The sequence below is a fragment of the Lolium perenne genome, chromosome 7 (genome assembly GCF_019359855.2).
Source record: "Lolium perenne isolate Kyuss_39 chromosome 7, Kyuss_2.0, whole genome shotgun sequence".
Classification (NCBI taxonomy): Eukaryota; Viridiplantae; Streptophyta; class Magnoliopsida; order Poales; family Poaceae; genus Lolium; species Lolium perenne.
Window position 1 is genome coordinate 114,963,143 of NC_067250.2, and position 18,969 is coordinate 114,982,111.

Sequence of the window (18,969 nt, forward strand, 5' to 3'; positions counted from 1 at the left end):
AATAAGGCCTGCAACCGTCCAAAAAGCCTTTCCAGCAAGTTTTGAAACAAACAAAAGCCCTTCTAAAACATTCCTTGTACATTACCTTCCCGCTTTTCAATTTGTAGGGAACTGTATGCTTGTCTATCGCTACAACACTGCCTGGACTAGCCATCTCCACTTCAGCTTTGAAAGTGTAAAGCAACTGAAAGCTTTCATTCCATGGACCATTGATCTTTTCAAGAGCCATTTCCTTTGCATAGAACATCCTCATGTAAGGTACTTTCATTTTATACTTCTCAACCACCTTTTTTACGAGTGCTGTTGGACCAAGTGAAGGATTTTCTCTCAGCCAATCTAGGATTATATCTGCCAACCACCTAGTCTTCGCTAGCTTTGTTTTCAGCTCTGTCTCTCCCCCTAGAGGTGGACACCTGTGGATCTCCTTATTCTTCTTTATCTGAAACATAATAATAAGGGATGTCAGTAATAGATAACAAATTTTACACCGTGATCTAAATACACAACTGGTTGGCGTAGTACCTGAACCAAGCTGCTTCCGCGCATTGTGGATGCATGCAGCCTAAACCTACACCTTAGGTATGGGCATTTAATTGTGAACCTACCTGGCTCACTTTTAATAACCTCATAATTATTCTTAGTGAGAATGTGATATGTAGTAATTGCATTACGGCAGTCCATCATCATTTGAAACACGGTGCCTTCTGCAAGCTAGGGATCCTCCATGTTCCACTCAATTGTTGGCAAGTCTTCACCTTCGTAATCGGCTAAAACGAGGCTGTCATCATTCTCATTCTTCTCTTCATCATCAGTGTCATCAAATCTGGCACCAAAAGCAATATCTTCCATGTATTGATCCTCCATTGCACCTTCGCATCGATCTACCAATTCAGGAAACATCAACTCATCCTCATCATCTTGAGGAGACTGATCCTCAATGTCTGCATCCTCCTCCACATCGACCGTACGAACGATCTGGCTACCACTAGCACTGGGGACAGATGGTGCTGCTGTGGACCTACAAGGAGCGCCGCGGCGCACACTGTTAGAAGAGGCAGCAGCAATAGAGAGACATGATGCCCGACCACCTGATGATGCCCCAGCACCAGAGAGAGATGATGCCCGGCCCCTGTCCACATTGATACGAATTTTACCGAACCGGCAAGAAGCATTCAAAGCAAAAAAGAATTCCCAGATCGTCGTCGGAAATTAGTGGAACAAATCTTCCCTCCTTGTTGTGCAAATATTCGAAATGAACTGCGTCGTCAGAGCTCCAGCTGTACTGAGCACAGATGTTAGCTTTCAAATTCCTCAACGAGATGGTGGTTGCAACCACCGCAGGGAAGTAAAACCCATTCTTACCACGCGTAAAGCTAGAATCCAGCCTAACCACCAGCCGAAAAGCCAGCGCTGGATCAATCCTATTCGAAAAGCAACGCAGTTAGTTGAGCAACAACGATTGGCGCTCAAAAACTGCCTACTGTTAATTCACATAGGCAGACGATGCTTACCCAGATGGAATCCATGCGTTAGATCCCTCCGATTCCCAATCTTCTCCGCGGCTGACGCGAACAGTTGGCACACCAGATGGACATACAAACTCCGCGAAAGGGGTAGATCTAGATCTGGTGGAGGCGGAGCCCTCTCCGCCTCCCGGGGGTGGTGGTGGGGGCAGGGCGGCTCGGCGGCGGACGACGCCATAAGGTAGGAGGGCAGGACGGCGTGGCGGCGGAGGGGCGGTGTGTGAGCTCCTCCAGTCTCGGGCGGAGTGGAAAGCTTTGGGTGAGCTCCTCCAGTCAACAGTCAACATAGTTCGAAAGAAACGGTCAATTCAACACCAACGCGGATCCCTAGTCGTCACCGGTAACGGTGAAGGCCTCTGACCAGACGGCAACCCTCCCGTCTGAGCGTCTGCGACGGGTTTCAAACTAGAGGGAGGGGAAAACTGAGGAAAAACTAAGGTGCTGGGGAAAACTGAGTACAACTAACGAACCAGGGGCACGAAAATAGAAATCCCTATATTTATATTCCTTTATGATATCATTGTTGAGAGTGACCACTAGTGAAAGTATGATCCCTAGGCCTTGTTTCCAAACATCGAATCACCGTTTATTTACTGTTTTACTGAATGTTTACTTGCTGCCATATTTATTTTAGATTGTTATTACCACTCATATTAATCCATATCACTTGCATTTTACTATCTCTTCGCCGAACTAGTGCACTTATACATCTGACAAGTGTATTGGGTGTGTTGAAGATACAAGAGACTTCTTGTATCGTAATTGCAGGGTTGCTTGAGAGGGATATCTTTGACCTCTACCTCCCTGAGTTCGATAAACCTTGGGTGATCCACTTAAGGGAAACTTGTTGCTGTTCTACAAACCTCTGCACTAGGAGGACCAACACTGTCTATAAGAACAGAAGCGTGTGTAGACATCAACACTTGGGTCGACGAGTTACCCTTCGTGTTATGGACCTTACGAACAACACCGAAGGCAGCAACTCAAGAAACTCCGTTCTTCCTAGTCCATGGTGCGGAAGCAGTACTCCCGATAGAAATAGAACACAATTCCCCTGGAGTTGTGGAATATGAAGAAGAGGCCTCGCAAAAGGCACTTGATGACGATGTTGATGCGATTGATGAAGCAAAAGATGTGGTGTTATCAAGAGTAAGCGCATTTCAGCAGAACCTCAAGAACTACCATAGTCATCGGCTGCGACCCAGGTCTTTGGAAGTCGGAGATTTAGTTCTTCGACTCAAGCAAGATGGCCACGAGAAGCTGGAATCGCCATGGTTGGGACTATATATCGTCACAGAAGTTATTCTAGGAGGAGCATATCAAGATAAGAAGACATGCAAAGATGAAGGGAATCCATGGAACGTCGCACAGTTGCGGCGTTTCTACGCGTAGAAGGAAGCGGTCAGTATAGTAGTAACCATGTAAACATACATTGTATCTGAACAGCTCGCAAGTTTTCAGACGCACTCTTTTCCTTTCAGGGCACAGAGTGGGGCTGAAAGTTTTTTAATGAGGCGAGCTTGCTTTCCTGCAATATAGCGTGGTTGGGATAAAAATAGTAGTATCAAATATTTCTGTCTTACTATTTGCAAGTAATACTCGGGGGCTAACCCGCAAAATCCAATATAGTTTCACTCGACAAAATATAGCAAATGGATCAGCTTGGTTTTTCATAAGCCTCGCGAGGAGATTATACCCAAATTACTACTGCTACCCAATGCTCGGGGGCTTGGTCAAAAAACTTTGTCATGGCTAACTAAAATCCTCGCAGAAATGAGAAAATAAAAAAAGCGTGCAAAGCAAAAAACTTGCTTTATGCAACAACACATGCAGTGTGTAAACAATATATTTGTACAAGCTCGAGATGAAACTCGCGTACAATTCAACATAGTCATTACATCAACCTATCTATATGTTGGCGGGTAGAGCTATCGTGCTGACCACCCCGATAAAAGTCAGCATCCATCATGAGGAGCTTATCAATTATTTGTTCGGCAGGACCTTGCACCGCTTCAATAAATCGGTCAAGGTTTATTCTCCTTTTCGAACACCGCGAAAGAACTCCCTTCACAATGTCATCCAGATCAATCTTCGAGTGGCGAATTTTTACCCAGATAAGGGCAAATTTGGCCCCGGCAATCATCTGCGCTTTGACAAGATCCTGAACGACTTGAATGCTTTTAAACTTCTCTATCAGACCAGTAAATTCTTCGGGTTGTGGATTTTGCGGAAACATGGTTTTGTAAACCATACTCAGCAATTTACGGTAGCGTTCAATAAAAACCCGAGTTTGAGTAGCACGATCTTGAAATTGAACAATCCGATGACATAGCTCTTCATCTGCCCAAAAATCGAATATATTTCTCTGGCAAGCCGTGTTAGAGACTCAACCCACGAGTTCACCCTCTGGTCTTCGGCAGCAGGATCCAAAAATGAACCTATGATGAGGAAGAATAGAACCCATGAGAGGAAGAAATGGAACAAGGGCATGATGTTTAGGTACAAGGAATAAAAAAGAATAGTACCATCCATGTCTTGACTCGAACGAGTCATAAGATCAAGCATGAAACCTTCACGCTCAGCAGCACGCGTGGCATTGGCAGTAGCAGTTTTCTCTAACTCAAAAGATTCTTAAGCCCGAAGAAGAGCAGCTTGTTCGCGATCCGATGATTTTCGTGATTGCTCGAAGGTAGTCATAGTTTGTTTCTTCATCGATTGAAGTTGTTGTCGCAGATCTTTCATCTCCCTTTTTATCGTGTCAGGACATGAAGAAACATCCAAGGAAGTATTTTTGGAAATTCTCACGGATTGTGATGCAGCAGGAGACGCGTTGGAGCATCCAGCCTTGGTATAGTTATAAAAAACTAACTGGAAAGCAAAGTATTCTTGACATCAATCATTTAGTAAGGCGAACTTCTCCATTCATAGTCATGATATATTACAAAAAGGAGTTCAAAAGGTGTGGCTCATAAGGCGCTTATATGTGATCGAGAGAAACAAAAGGAAAAAACATTTACAAATAAAGGAGTACAAGTTTGTCTACTTGACCTCCGTCTAGGCAGTGCCGGTAGAAGCAGAAGATTTCGGGTCGAGGATGGAGATTATCTTCTTCGAGAAGGACTTAGCGCCCTTTATCAGAGCAGTCCACTTGTCGTTGTTTAAACCCCACACAGCAGCCACAAGAGCTATAGTACCTTCAACTCCAATTTTTAGACTTTCTTGGCGATGCGCCAAAGCTGGGTCATCTTTCCCTGTGAAGTACTTGGCGATCAGATCAAATTTCTCAGGCAGCACAGTCTTGGGGAAGAAGTGCGGGAATATGTGTTCGAACACAATCCGTGCTGCCTTCAAGCAATCGCGCGCCAAGGAGCAGTTCATCTCCAAAACTATGAGAGTATCCAGGAGGGGATCTTCCTCTAAGTCTTGGTTCCTGGAATACATCTCACTGATTTTACCTGCTGAAAAAAGAGGTACCCTTTCAATATAGATATGACGTTGGTATAGGTACGCAAGTAAAAAAGGATAGCAAATGGAAAAGGCAACATTACTCGAGAATCTGGCGGATTGCGTCTCGAAGCGTGCAATCATGGAGGGCTCCTGCTCTGCGAGTTTTTCTTCCTTGTCACTCAAAGCATTTTCAGTGGCATGAAGTCTTTGTCGAAGATCTTCAATGTCCGCAACATCTTCTTCAGTCTTTTTGCGAGCTTTCTCGCTGGCTTTGAGTTTCTTCTCTAAGTCGTTGGCACGCTTCTCAGCAAGATGCAGCGCCCCTGGACCAAAGGATGGATTATGTTATAAGAACAACAAGTAAGCGTAAGGTAATATATACAATAAAAATTTACTCCTTAGGGAGTCAGATTTGTCCCGGAACCCGATAAAACGGGAACCTATGTCGACCATCTCCTTCATCACAGGCTGCAAAATAGTCGACACGTAAAAGGAAAGCATTAAGAAGTTGGCATTTTTCGAGTAAACAAAAACGTATGGTCAGGCAAGAAAGGACACTTACATCATCACAGAGAGGAGTCAATAAGCTCCCGGTGTCAATCTCCTCTTTACCAGCAACACCCGTCCTTGCCTTTTTATTCAATACTCGGGGGCTGCTTGGTGGTTCCGAAGATTCTGGGGCAATCTTCGGATCCTCGGAAAGTACCAGCGTGTGAGATGTACTTGTGTTTGCTGGTTTGGGAGCGTTGAGTTCCAGAGCCTCATCATCATCCCTATCCACACACCAGCAATTGTAGCATATGAAAAACAATACTATTCAATACTAGTCACTATAGTTGGGGAAAGGAAGGTATAACTTACGAGCTCATGTTGCTAGCAGAAGTGAAGGGATCGAAGTTTTCTTGTTCTTCGGGAGCAAATTCTTCGGCAACTGGTTGAGACATCTTCGACATGCTGGAATCTTCTTCGTCAGGTGTTCTTTTCCTTTTGCGCTTCTCGGGGGAAGTCGCGGGAGGAAGAGAATTTGTATGGGAGGAGCCGGAAGCATGCACTGACTCCAAAATTTTGTCAGAGGTACCCGCACTCTTTTCAGATTCCGCGGGTTCACTCTCGCGAACAGAGGTTTCTTGCGAGTCATCATGACGATGGCTCGCTCAGGTACAACGCCACCTTCGGGGAGTGGAGGAAGAGAAGAAAGAGTTTGGTGGTTCTGCATAATGAAAGGGCGAGTCAACACAACAAAACTATCGAATTAGAAAAAGAAGTAATACAAGTCGAGGAAAAAGCACTTACAGATGGAAGGGCATGGGTACCACTAAATGGTTCCACGCGACAGGAAGAAGGGACAAGACTTTTCTTGCTGAGTGAAGTGAAGCGGCGTACTAGTTTCTCCAAGTCCTTCACGGAGAGATCTTTGGAAAACCTAGCAGCATCATCAACACCTGAATACAGCCAGAGGGGACTTGCGCGAGCCTTAAGAGGTTGTACTCGAAGTCGCAGAAAATACGCAATGATTTGTACACCCGATAGTTCCTCCCCTTGAGTGTTCTGTAGCGCTTGGATCCGGGCAACCAGGGACTCGGTAGCCGCAATTTCTTCGGCTGTGGCCTCTGCATCCCAAGACTTGCGCCTCAAAATGTCTTGCGAGAAGTCGAAGGGGGCAAGACCGTATTCTTGAGTGCTAGTCGACTCGTCCTTCATGTACAACCCACTTCTTGCGCCAGCCTTGGGCAAAGTCGGCGAATTTGAGATCAAAATAACCGGCCTCCGGTCACATACAGATACAAACACCACCTACATTGTAGATGGTGTTCCTCGAGTGGTTGCGGCGAAGGTAGAATATGCGTTTATAAATGCCCCAATGAGGATGGATGCCGAGGAAACATTCACATATGGTGATAAAGATAGAGATATGAAGGATAGAATTAGGAGTCAGCTGATACAGCTGAATCCCATAGACAAACAACAGTCCACGAAGAAATTCGTGGACTGGAATAGCTAAGCCGCGGAGGAGGAAGTCAAGGAAAGTTACCCGGAAACCTTCCGGAGGATTTGGGACAGCCTCATCTCCTGGGACTTGCATCACCCCATCGGTCGTTAGCAGACCAAATTTCTTGAGGGTGCGTTGGTCACCATTGGAGAACTTAGATCTCTCCCAGCCAGAAACCTTCTCTCTCTCCACACGAGCGGAGCTACCGACAACGCTAGGCTTGATGCGCTTGGTACGCTTGGTCATGGTGGCGGCGTAGAAAGATATTGAAGGAAAAGCTTGGAAGAAGTGCGCGCAAATGGAGCTTAGAGGCTAGGGCAATGGGAGGAGCGAATGAACTGTGCGGCGGAGCGAAGGGGAAAAATGAGTCCCAGGGTAAACCTTTATAACCTGGAAGGCGAAGTGGTTCAACCATTGGATGTATGCGGGTCGATCTTAGCCATACACGTGGCAGCGTGGTAAAAACATATTACAATTTATTTTGGAAACAAGGAAGTTAAGCGAGCGTGTTGAGAATGTCGGAGAACGTGCGAGCCCCACTTGCGCGACGTGGGGGAAGAGCATAGATTTTGGACCCACAAAAAAGTGGTCCACCAGCAGTCGTGTCTTCCCGAGGCGATAACACATAGTTTTCGTCGGCATCGGCGTCATGATTGAACAAATCTTCGAGTTGCCAAGAAAATATATAGTCACGAGTAAAAATCAGGAGCCTATGTCCAGCAGTACTGAATATACTTCTGATAATATGAAGTAATGATAATGAAAATATAGAGTTGGTTAAATAGCAAAAGTTGAGCCTACACCCAAGTGCAAACACTCGGATGTAGCCTGGGGGGCTACTCCCATCGGGAGTGCTGGTCGCGCACCCGATGAAATATGGAAGTAAAAGGAAAGAAAATTGACAAGACAATATAGAATAAAGCCGAAGTATCTTAATCAATCTACGTACATCTTCGAGTTACATGTAACTCGTCATTTACTCCCATCGGGAGTCAAGATATTATTCACTATAGTACATCGACCCGGAGAAATTGAGTATTTCATCAGTCGCACAAAGGTACTCGACAATATATTATTAGAGCGCGTCCGTCGCGATAAAAACTCTGAATGTCGTAAACTCGCAAAAAGATTACAAAGGTAAGACCCCAGAATCTGTCCTGTGTGGCATGGCATCGCACATGAATGCGCTCTCCCACTTTATACACATCAATAGATATGAAGAAAAATCCCAACAGACGCGTTGGGTACTCGATAAAGTAGCTAGAATTCGATTCACGGTAAGTCCTGAAGCGGCACATATTGAATTACACCAGTATCCCAGGTTTGAGCCCAGGGACTTGAGCTTGAAGTATGTTTATGCGGGTTTGCTACGAAAGCAAGTAACTGGTACCTGATCCGTCAGAAGAACCAACCTCATTTACCATTATCCATGTACAATATAGACATTGAGTAAAATTTGAATACAACTCGGAAGTATTATTAAATAGATGCAAAATGGAGATTTCGCTCGACTCTACAAATCAAGTAAAATCTCGGGGGCTACTGACATAGGTATGTCTACAAGGCATGTCTAGTAAGTACTCCTGGTCCACAGGAAAGCGGGAAGCCCAGAAGGTTGGAGGTCCTCGGATTAGGAAGTTAGAGTTATTGTAGAAAACTTGTATCAATATAGGGAAAGGCCCAACACGGTCCGACAATTTGTAACTTGTACGACACGGAAAAGCCTCGGCTTCACTTCCTACATAAAGGGGAAGCCGAGGGCTAAAAAGGGACCGAATCATTGTAACATAGCCACCGCAATATTGAGTTGACCACCTTTGCTCGACTGTACCTTCGATATCTACTTGCCCTCTACTTCTTACGAAACCCTAAGTCTACAATACGTAGGCATTGACGAGTTAATCCCTCGTCACCGCCAGCCTCTAGGTCTATTGGTTTTACAATGTATATGCTAGGATATCTTTTTTTGTTTTGTTAAATCTCTAGCAACCAGATATTTATGTACACTGTACGCACACCACAAAATCCACGCGCAAGGGGGTTGGTTTGGGATCTAGACAAATTTAGTTAACACCTAATGTTCACGAGTCTATTCACGACATGAATAGATTGTCCAACTAAGTAAAAGTGTCACGATACTTACACGCATATTTTTAGTGTATGTTTTTAGATAATCAAAGATCGCATGCTCACATCTCAACATCCACACACACAAAATTAACCGCTTCGACGCACACCACAACATCCAGACAAGAATAGTTGGTTGAGGATGTAGCTGGACTTGTTTGTACATGCATGACAGGAACAAACACTAGCCGCAAAGGTGCCACGATACTTACACACATTAGTTTGGTGTCAGCCTTTAAATTCATTGGGATGGCATTGCCACGTGTTTCTAGGTTGGCTGCTCAACGGTGTTGCGTCTAAATCTGAAATTCAATAATCCTTGCCAGTAAATTTACTAGTCCATGTTTGGAAAGAATTAAATCACCAACCATCACAAATATAACGTACATATAATCATCGAGCGGTATTGTCAAACATTTGAAAATCTTTCATAAACAAACATGTTTTTGAATTTAACACCTTTGAAAGCATCACATTCGAATAAAAACCCCAAGGACTCATATTTCTACAACCATCCGAAAAAGATGGTGGCACAGGTCTTTTTTAATTCAAGATGGTGCCACTAGTATCATGAGTATGATATTCACTGCCTCAAAACTCAAAACTCAAAAGGTATTTCCTTAAGTCCAACATAGGATACATAGTGATAGCAATCTACTTAATTGTCCATCCCATAATGTGTTGAGCATCGATGCATGTTTGAAGACCTAGTATTTATTATTCACATTTCTCAAGCGAGAAAAATTATCTAGATGTAAAATGCTCAAATACTTACATAGATCCTCCTAGTGTTAGTTTTTCAGGCCATCACGAATATATACGCTGACCTCACACATCCATGCCCTTAATCACAAGGACACATGCTCACACCACAACATGGATGCCCTTAAAATTATCTAGTTCACTAGTTGAAAGGACGTGGTTGTCATCTAAACGGGGTGAATAGCTGATTTCAAACTTTTACGAGTTAGACTTAATAAATGCATAATAATAATAGTGTTTAATTTGTCAAGCACAAAACCTATATACTAGGATTCACCTATGTGCACCAAAAAATTATGGTAAGTAAGAAAAGCAACTATATCATAGCAAGATATATAACTTCAAGCACAAAGGCTATCACAAAGTAAAGTGCATAAGTAAATAGCTCGAATATAGGGATAATCGAGGGGACATGAAGATGACGGTGTTTTTGAGGACGCGTATAGGAAACAAAAAAATCCTACGCATAACCAAGATCATATGCCCGAGAGGAGGCAACGGAACGTACCCTCGTAGATTGAACTAGTAGAAGTTTGTCGATGAAGAGGTTGATGTAGACGCAAATCGATTCCCGCAACTAGACTCATATATAGTCGCGATAAGATGTATTATCCCACGAACTAGTGTTGCTAGTGCAACACTTCCATGGTATCCACACGTACGAGATCAGCAACACCGCATCAAAGTGTGATCAAGCACACCGTCAAAGCGGGAACTTGTCCTTGAAGATCTGGCAGCGCTTCCGCAAGCCCGACTAGATTAGATCTAGGAGGGAGTTGACAAGGGGTAACCTTATCAATGCCCATAATGATGGACTTGGATTTTCAGGAAGGAGAGCGTTGGAGACCAGTCAGCCAAACTAGACAGCAGACAAAAGTAGGATCAAAGACGAAAGTCGTCGAGATTGTATTATCAAAACTAGGGTTACAGGGATGTTGTGAGTTATGAATCTAGATATCTTATCGGTGGCTCATCCTAGCCCTTATATAGTGGGATATATATCAGAGTCCACCTCGAGGTTGGTTACATTGCCTATGTTGGTTTACTCTTTATGGGCCTAGCCTTCCCATTTTACATAGTCATTGGGTTTCGACTCCGTGCGGTTTTATTCATGGGCTTCGCCTATTCCTTCCTAGATTTATACCAGGGATGGTAATGTCGAGTACCCAATATGGTATACCCATGTTAGTAGCCCCTGAGACTCTACTCGAGTCATAGAATCGGGTCGAGACTCAATCCTTCGACTTCTTCCTTCATAACTTAAATCTATGATTAATTTTTCATTTCAATCGATAATAAATATTTTGGTCATAGGGATATTGGGAAACAAGCCTGGTGCACCCAACGGATCGGGAATCAGTTGATTGCCTAGGAAAATGCGAGTAAACCTACTTCAAACTCGAGTCTCCGGACACGAGTTTGGATAACTTGTGTAATTTAGCTCAAGCCGCGGAGGTCTTATCGAGTTTGAATCCCAGTATAAGTTATTTAAGGTACCTGACACATCCGTCGGGATTTTTCATCATATCGACGATGCCATGGATAATTCTAGCAGAGCGTAGTCTTTGGCGGTGCTACGCCTCACATGACGGATCATGATGGTCGTATCTTCATGCTAAAAAGCACGGATTCCAGACATGTTTGGCGACGGACGTGGTCCATGAATTTTATTTTTGAATGCCTTGTTTGGATGTTGGATTACCCGAAGTTGATGGGTTAAAATTGTATTGGGTGCATACACTCCCGACGGGAGTAAAGGACGAGATAATGTTCGTTAAGTGTTTACCACTTGAACATATACTCGAAACTTTTAACGACCTCTGCTTCATATGATTCTTTAACTGTCGCATCTTCCTTTCAATCGGGTGTGCGACAACGCTCCAGATATGACTAACCCCTGAGGCTATGCTCGATGCCAGATGTGTGGCCTCCATTGACCTCAGTGAGGAGGCCTGGGACCTAGCGGCAGCACCACCTCCGTGTCAGCATTATCTATATGTTTTTTTCCTTTTTAATTTTATAATAAATGTGGACTTTTGGGGGCTAGTTAATGTAAATTATATTTAAAAAATCACGGCCTATTTTTTTGCGGTGGCACTGTTGAGTGCACTTCCGCCCACAAACGGACACAAACCGCAGGCCTATCCGCGAGCCACCACAACAGATCAATTCAGCCACTTTTGGTGTCCCAAATGTGGTGGTCGTTGGATACGAAACAGTATCCCCTAGGAGCATCTCTAACAGATACCCCATCCGGAACCATAAACCTGCGTGGATGGGGTTAACTGCATCGCAGGTTTTCACGTCAGAAACTGAAGCGGTAGAATAGATCCCCCATCTCGAACCCTAAGCTTGATTTCTTATGATTTTGGTGCCAGAATTTGAAACAAGATTCATCACTACATCCGTGGCAATTTACAAACATATGAAAAATAGGAAGAACGCTCTCGGGAGGAAGCCAACCCACGGAGCACGGGTTGTGGCGGGAGTGTGCCACGATGGCGCACTTTCTCGAAGATGCGTGTGGCACGCTCGGCGAGCGTCTCCGGCGCTCGCCTCACCGATCCGGTGACGCGTTCGTGCCGCCGCCACGTGCCGAATTGGGTGCCGCCATCAGGGAAGGTGGTAGAGGGGAAGGAGAGGAGGTGACTGTCAGCGACGATTCGATGTTGGCGGATGGAGGCGCCGATAATGCGTCGCAGGGTGGCGCTGGCGGCAAGAGGAAGAAGAGGAGAAAATGGATGTGGGTGCCGCATCCAAACCGCGAACCCCGCTTATATACGTACTTCGCGGGTCGCGATGGGTATAACCCCATCCGTTAAAAACGCGATGCGGGCCGAAATGCAACATGTAATCGGGCCAGGTATGTGCTAGTTTTTTTTTTAAGGATAAGGGTCGAAGCCGTCGGCCATTCGGTCGGACCGGGCTATCAGCACATTCTAGACTGGGCCGGTAGCCATTCTTACTGGGCTTCTCACGTTTCTAGAATTTTTATCGGGCCTCTGTCTTGGGATCGCGTCCCATGCTTCTCAGTTCTCATCACGCAGAAAAGAAAAGAAATCGTGGTGGTGAAGCGAGGGGCGAGGAGAGCTCGAAATCGCCATCGGGTTGCGTCGTCCCATCGCCGCAAATGCCGCCGCCGTGCCCTACCCTCTGCCGCCTCCCGGCGGCGAGCCTCGGCCTCCCCTGGTCGCGCCCATCAATAGCCACCCCCCGCCTCGCCCTCGCCGCGCGCCGCGCCAGGGCCGTCGCCGCCAGGGCCTCCTCTTCCTCGCCGGACTCCTCCTTCGGCTCGCGGATGGAGGACTCCGTCAAGAAGACGCTCGCCGACAACCCCGTCGTCATCTACTCCAAGTCGTGGTGCTCGTAAGAACCTCACCCGCTGCCAATTCGTTCCACGATTTGTGTTTTCTGCGACTAATTCACGCGAGCGGCTCGCTGATTCCCCTCGTCATCTGTGCCGGCGCTTACACGACACCGCAGGTATTCCATGGAGGTCAAGGGTCTCTTCAAGCGGCTCGGCGTGGAGCCCCATGTCATCGAGCTCGACCATCTCGGTTCGGCCCTCTTCTTCCTCTACTCGTCTCTGTACCTATTGGCTATTGGTATTGGGGAATCTTGTAGTATCGATTCTTGCTAGAACATGAGTGAATCAATATCATAGGTTTTATGGACCAGTAGTGTCGTCTGATTATACTGTGTGGGCAATGCTACTCAAGTGAACTAACAATTTGGGGATTTTAGATGGATGTGTGCTTTTGCTCTCCAATTTATTTGAAGTTTTATATGTTATGCTTCTGCTATGTTCTATTTCTCTTCCTTTAAGAGGAATAGAGGATTTCTTACAAGTTTCGTTGAAATAAATTATAAACCTCCCCATGTTTGAGTTCCTGTCATTATTTCCACCTTTACTCTGCTTGTAAGCAAATAAGGTCAAAAACTGGATTCTACTTTGAACTATTATCAGGCTGCCTTTCCGAAGTCACCTTGCCTAAAAAAATAAGGTCACCTTGCCTTTCAAAATCCACATATGGCATGGTACTTCTCCAGAGTTCTTAGTTAAAGGACATGCACCACACCAGTAGTCAAACAGCAGCTTAAATATGTGTATATTTTTATTTCACTTCTATTAGACACAATATGTGCCCATATGTGTGAGGGGCTTTAAATACTTTTGACTCTTTCATTGTTTTGGTAGTTCAAGCCTTGTAGCTCATGTTAACAAATTGGAATTCACACAAATCATCACCCACTTTGTGAAGTTGCAACCGTGAAGGGCTTCTAAATTGCTTGTAGACATCTACCACCAGGAAATGCATTGTGTACGTTTTAGAAGGAAATGGTTTCGGTTGTTAATTTTTTTTGGAATTGACAACTCTTGTCCTTTCAGGTGCTCAGGGACCACAGCTGCAAAAGGTGTTAGAGAGGTTGACTGGACAGTCCACTGTTCCTAATGTTTTCATCGGTATGTCAAATCTTTTTGGGACCTTTGTGTTTTTCTCCTTTGTCCATCACCTTAGTAGCATAAATACTTAATGATTTCCCCCAAATTAACTAGGAATATCATACTTTCATTTGGATTCACATGTTGCATGCCGTGCAGATTTCTGAGTATTTGTTTTTTTGTATGTTTCAGGTGGAAAGCACATTGGTGGCTGCACAGGTACTTATGCTCTGTGCTGAATACTGATCTGTGTGCCTATGTAAATAGTTCTGAGTACATTGTGCATGCTAACTTCATAATATCTTCCTGGGCTCCTAAGCTATTAATGTGTCGTGTAAAACAAGAAATGGCTTCTTTTCTCCATTGTTGTTGCAAACTTGCAATTGATTCAGCTGCAGTTGAATGTCCTGTTAAGTGTTAACACTTTGAGTTTATTAAGACCATGGTAAAAGGAGATAAAGTAGGTAATTGTGAAATCATGCTCTGTAACTAGCTCATCGAGATTACAGTTAGTGTTAATTTTTCTGGCTATCTGTATCACAAGATGTGTCACTGGCAATTAGTATCTCTAATCTCCCGTGTGAGCTTGGTCTTGCATACCTTGGGAACTGTAAATGCCATGACAACATATTTCCTCAACGAGCAATGCATTGTGCTTTAAATTTCACTCTTAGAGAAAAAAATACTCTCTCCGTTCCAAATTATAAGATGTTCCCTCATTTCAGTGTCGTATGTATCTAGACGCATTCAGTGTTTATTCACTCATTTCAGTCCATTTGTATTCCACACTGAAATATCTGAAACATCATATAATTCAGAATGGAGGGTGTAATATTTTGGTGCTCACACGGTGTTGTCCTTGTTCTGTAGATACCGTGAAGCTTCATCGCAAGGGGGAGCTAGCTACAATGCTGACGGAATTGGACATCAAAGTGAATAATTCATCATGACAACATTGAGCTTTTACCAGCTGCCTAGCTTGCGTAAAATCGGAGCAATTTGAGGTTTATTTGATTTGAGCCGTTATGTACCCAAATTTGTCTGCAGATCTATGTGTTGACTAAACTGATGGTGGCAAAGTTAATTTTGTCTACTGTACATCTGTCTCTGAGATTGGACATGGAAGAAAAACCTGTGAACCTATGTACTATTGTCGCAAGTTTAACCTCGTGTATTGCTGTTACAAATCTGAAATCGGGTACTATTGTCATATTGCCAATGCACAAATCTGACTTTGGGTACTATTGTCATAGTGTAAAACTGTCAATGCATATCTCCTGATTTGATTTCCACACTGAAGCACCATAGAATGACAATAGCTAGCAGTAACCGGATGCGTTGCTGAAGAGGATTGGCTTAATCTGTGTCCAGAGGATTGAGTACGGGTGAGGATGTGCTACTGGAGGCAGGGAGAGTGGCCTGGGCTGCGCCGGTGTCGGCCATGAGGAAGAGGAGAGCGAGCGCTGGGCTCTGATACCAAGAAGACATGGGTAAATACCTGTGTGTCTACTCCCTCCGGTCTCTTTTAATTGACTCGGATTTAGCACAACTTTGTACTAAATCTGAGTCAATTAAATAGGACCGGAGGGAGTATTTGTTACTGAAACATTGTATAAGTTCAGAGGGGAGATCGTGCACAGGCAGGGGCGAGGGAAGTGATTGCATGGATGATTGGTGCGGTGGTATGTATGCATGCAGTTATTCACCGATTTGCTTGAGCCGGTGTATCTATCTATCTATGGCATGCTGGGGTGGGCAGTGACTCAGTGAAGCAGCCATGAAGGTTGGAGAAGAGGAGTGCAGGAATACGATTGAATGGCCTGAAAAAGGCGGTGCTGGTTTGTTACACAAGGACAACGCCTACTGTATTCAGATGGGCCTGCAATTACACCTAGCACCCGTAGCACAATTCAACGTGCACAAAAGTGTATAATAACACGTAGACATGAACATCTATCCTTTCTTAACATTTTACTTCCAGTTTACTGACGTGGGTGGAAATAAACCAAATGGAAAGGCACAGCAATTGCGGTTGGTCTCTTGTGCCAGCTTCAACAAAATAGCAGTAATTCTAGACAGTCATCATGCATACGCAAATATACTCAGATACATAGATCTAGTGATCATCATGCATGGTGATCTCTACTTTTGACAGTGATAATCATGCATGGAACTTGTATCAGTCAGAGACTCAGAAGTCGCGCTTCGGGCATGGAACTGTCTTTCAGTTTAATTTGCCTGACACTGGATATTGTGCTGAGAGTGACACTAGCCCAAGAGCTTTTTTTTTTTTTTGAAACGCAGGCAAAAGGTTTGCCTCTTTCATTTAATTAAGGAGAATAGTTTGCCCAAGAGCTTATAGACACAACACACAAAGATATTGGAGTACCAAATTGAGGTCATTTTCATCTCAACGAAATTGAGGTCATTGTCAGCATAAGAGTAGAGGTCAGTTTCAATAGTTAACATCACATCTTAGAGACTCGGATACTCTGAAATGACATGTGTACAGTAGTAGGTACATAAGTTCAAAACCGAAAGAGTCCCTCTCGAGCGTCCTCGAAAGGGCGCCATGAAAGCTACTCGAGGTGGCCGGCGGATCAGCAGCGATGCACGCAGCGCAGGGGCTATAAATACGGCCACCCAAGACCATGCAGTTCATTCAGAGCATCGAGCTTCAAGCTGCAGTCCGAGCAACTGGTAGCTAGCGATCGAGCGAAGGTAAGCTAGCTAGGATACGCGATATGGCTGCGCTTGCCGTCCTCCTCGTCATGGCGATGGCCGTCTTAGCAGCAGCAACGGCGGCGACGGCGACCACTCCTCGCCCCTTCTTCGTGTTCGGCGACTCTCTAGTGGACAGCGGCAACAACAACTACCTGGTGACCACGGCGCGCGCCGACTCGCCGCCCTACGGCATCGACCACCCGACCCACCGCGCCACCGGCCGCTTCTCCAACGGCCTCAACGTCCCCGACATCATCAGCGAGCACCTCGGCGCCGAGCCCGTGCTCCCCTACCTCAGCCCCCACCTCGACGGCCGCAAGCTCCTCGTCGGCGCCAACTTCGCCTCCGCCGGCGTCGGCATCCTCAACGACACCGGCATCCAGTTTGTAAGCCACCTAGCAAGCTAGTACTACTTCTTCTAGATTGATGCCTGGAATGGCAAGCACGAGAAACGAGAACGAACACATTGCATGTGCAGGTGAACATCATCCGGATGGAGAAGCAGCTGCGCTACTTCGAGCAGTACCAGAACCGGGTGCGGCGGCTGATCGGCGAGGAGGCGACGCGGCGGCTGGTGCGGAGCGCGCTGGTGCTCATCACGCTCGGCGGCAACGACTTCGTCAACAACTACTACCTGCTGCCCTTCTCCGCGCGGTCGCGCGAGTTCGCGCTCCCGGACTACGTCAGCTACCTCATCTCCGAGTACAGGACCATCCTCCAGCAGCTCCACGGCCTGGGCGCCCGCCGCGTCCTCGTCACGGGCTCCGGCCCCATCGGCTGCGCGCCGGCGGAGCTAGCCACGCGGAGCGCCAACGGGGAGTGCGACATCGAGCTGCAGCGCGCGGCGGCGCTCTACAACCCGCAGCTGGTGCGGATGACCAGGGAGCTCAACGCGCAGTTCGGCTCGGACGTGTTCATCGCCGTCAACGCCTACCGCATGCACATGGACTTCATCTCGGCGCCGGCGGCGTACGGCTTCATCACCTCCAAGGTGGCGTGCTGCGGCCAGGGCCCGTACAACGGCGTTGGGCTGTGCACCGCGTTTTCCAGCATCTGCCCGGACCGCTCCCTCTACGCCTTCTGGGACAACTTCCACCCTACCGAGAGGGCCAACCGCATCATCGTCAGCCAGTTCATGGCCGGCTCGCCGGACTACATGCACCCGCTCAACCTCTCCACCATCCTCGCCATGGACGCCGCCGCCGCCACCACCGCGATGCCATGATCCATTATCTGGACTACTATGTTTTTCCCTGGCTTACAATATGCTTGCGTATATGCAGCTAGCTAGCTGGCTAGTAGTAACCGTGCGTGCACAATAAAACTGCTGAGTAAGCAGAGTATCTGTCCTTTTGATTCGACCCATCAGCCAATAATAGTCAAGCAAGTATGCTGTATTATGTTGCTTAGAGCATCCCCACTCGTTGGCGCTCCCCACGCCCAAATCCGGCGAAATTTTCGTCCGAATTGGAGGAAGATTTGGCGTGGGGAGCGCCGAAGTTCCAGCCGTCCCCCCGGCAGGAAACCCCCAACCTCGACCATTTGACATATTTCAAACAAATTTAACATAAAATTTAACAAGTTCGGCGACCAAAAGTACGAAAATTTCTGAAACAAATTCGGCGATAATCAGTACAATGTTTAACAAGTGCTGAAATAAATGAAGCACACAATTTCACAATTTTTCAAACAAATTAAGACAGACTAGTTGGCGTCGGCGTTGGCGTTGCCTCGGAGCCTCCATATGTGCTCCACCAAATCATCTTGCAGCAACTGATGCATTGTAGAGTCTCGAATCTCCTGGCGCATAGCAAAGAAGGCGGCCCATGATGGAGGCACCTGGTGATTAGGCTGTGCAAGAGGACCCTCTCTCTCATATGGTGCTTCTTGCTCAGCCAGAGGAACCGGATGCTTTCGCTCATTTTCAATAATCATATTGTGTAGGCACACAC

The 18,969-nt window shown here is 46.0% G+C and overlaps 2 protein-coding genes across 2 annotated transcripts; both read left to right on the plus strand.

The window, feature by feature from the left end:
- Positions 1-12,909: 12,909 nt before the first annotated feature.
- Positions 12,910-15,520, plus strand: LOC127323747 (monothiol glutaredoxin-S10-like). Its single transcript, XM_051351869.2, has 5 exons — positions 12,910-13,215; positions 13,333-13,406; positions 14,240-14,314; positions 14,486-14,512; positions 15,164-15,520. Exons 1-5 carry the CDS (start codon positions 12,980-12,982, stop codon positions 15,241-15,243), a joined length of 492 nt encoding a protein of 163 aa, XP_051207829.1. The 5' UTR covers positions 12,910-12,979; the 3' UTR covers positions 15,244-15,520.
- A 1,418-nt stretch (positions 15,521-16,938) lies between these two features.
- LOC127323866 (GDSL esterase/lipase LTL1) lies at positions 16,939-18,548 on the plus strand. The gene is made up of 2 exons (XM_051351973.2): positions 16,939-17,403; positions 17,496-18,548. Exons 1-2 carry the CDS (start codon positions 17,038-17,040, stop codon positions 18,240-18,242), a joined length of 1,113 nt encoding a protein of 370 aa, XP_051207933.1. The 5' UTR covers positions 16,939-17,037; the 3' UTR covers positions 18,243-18,548.
- Positions 18,549-18,969: the final 421 nt, after the last annotated feature.

Bases quoted from the DNA above. Each gene is read 5' to 3' on its own strand.
- LOC127323747 (XM_051351869.2), top strand. From the start codon at position 12,980: ATGCCGCCGCCGTGCCCTACCCTCTGCCGCCTCCCGGCGGCGAGCCTC. The intron at 13,216-13,332 runs GTAAGAACCTCA...ACGACACCGCAG, and splicing joins TACTCCAAGTCGTGGTGCTC to GTATTCCATGGAGGTCAAGG. The intron at 14,513-15,163 runs GTACTTATGCTC...CTTGTTCTGTAG, and splicing joins GCACATTGGTGGCTGCACAG to ATACCGTGAAGCTTCATCGC.
- LOC127323866 (XM_051351973.2), top strand. From the start codon at position 17,038: ATGGCTGCGCTTGCCGTCCTCCTCGTCATGGCGATGGCCGTCTTAGCA. The intron at 17,404-17,495 runs GTAAGCCACCTA...TTGCATGTGCAG, and splicing joins ACGACACCGGCATCCAGTTT to GTGAACATCATCCGGATGGA.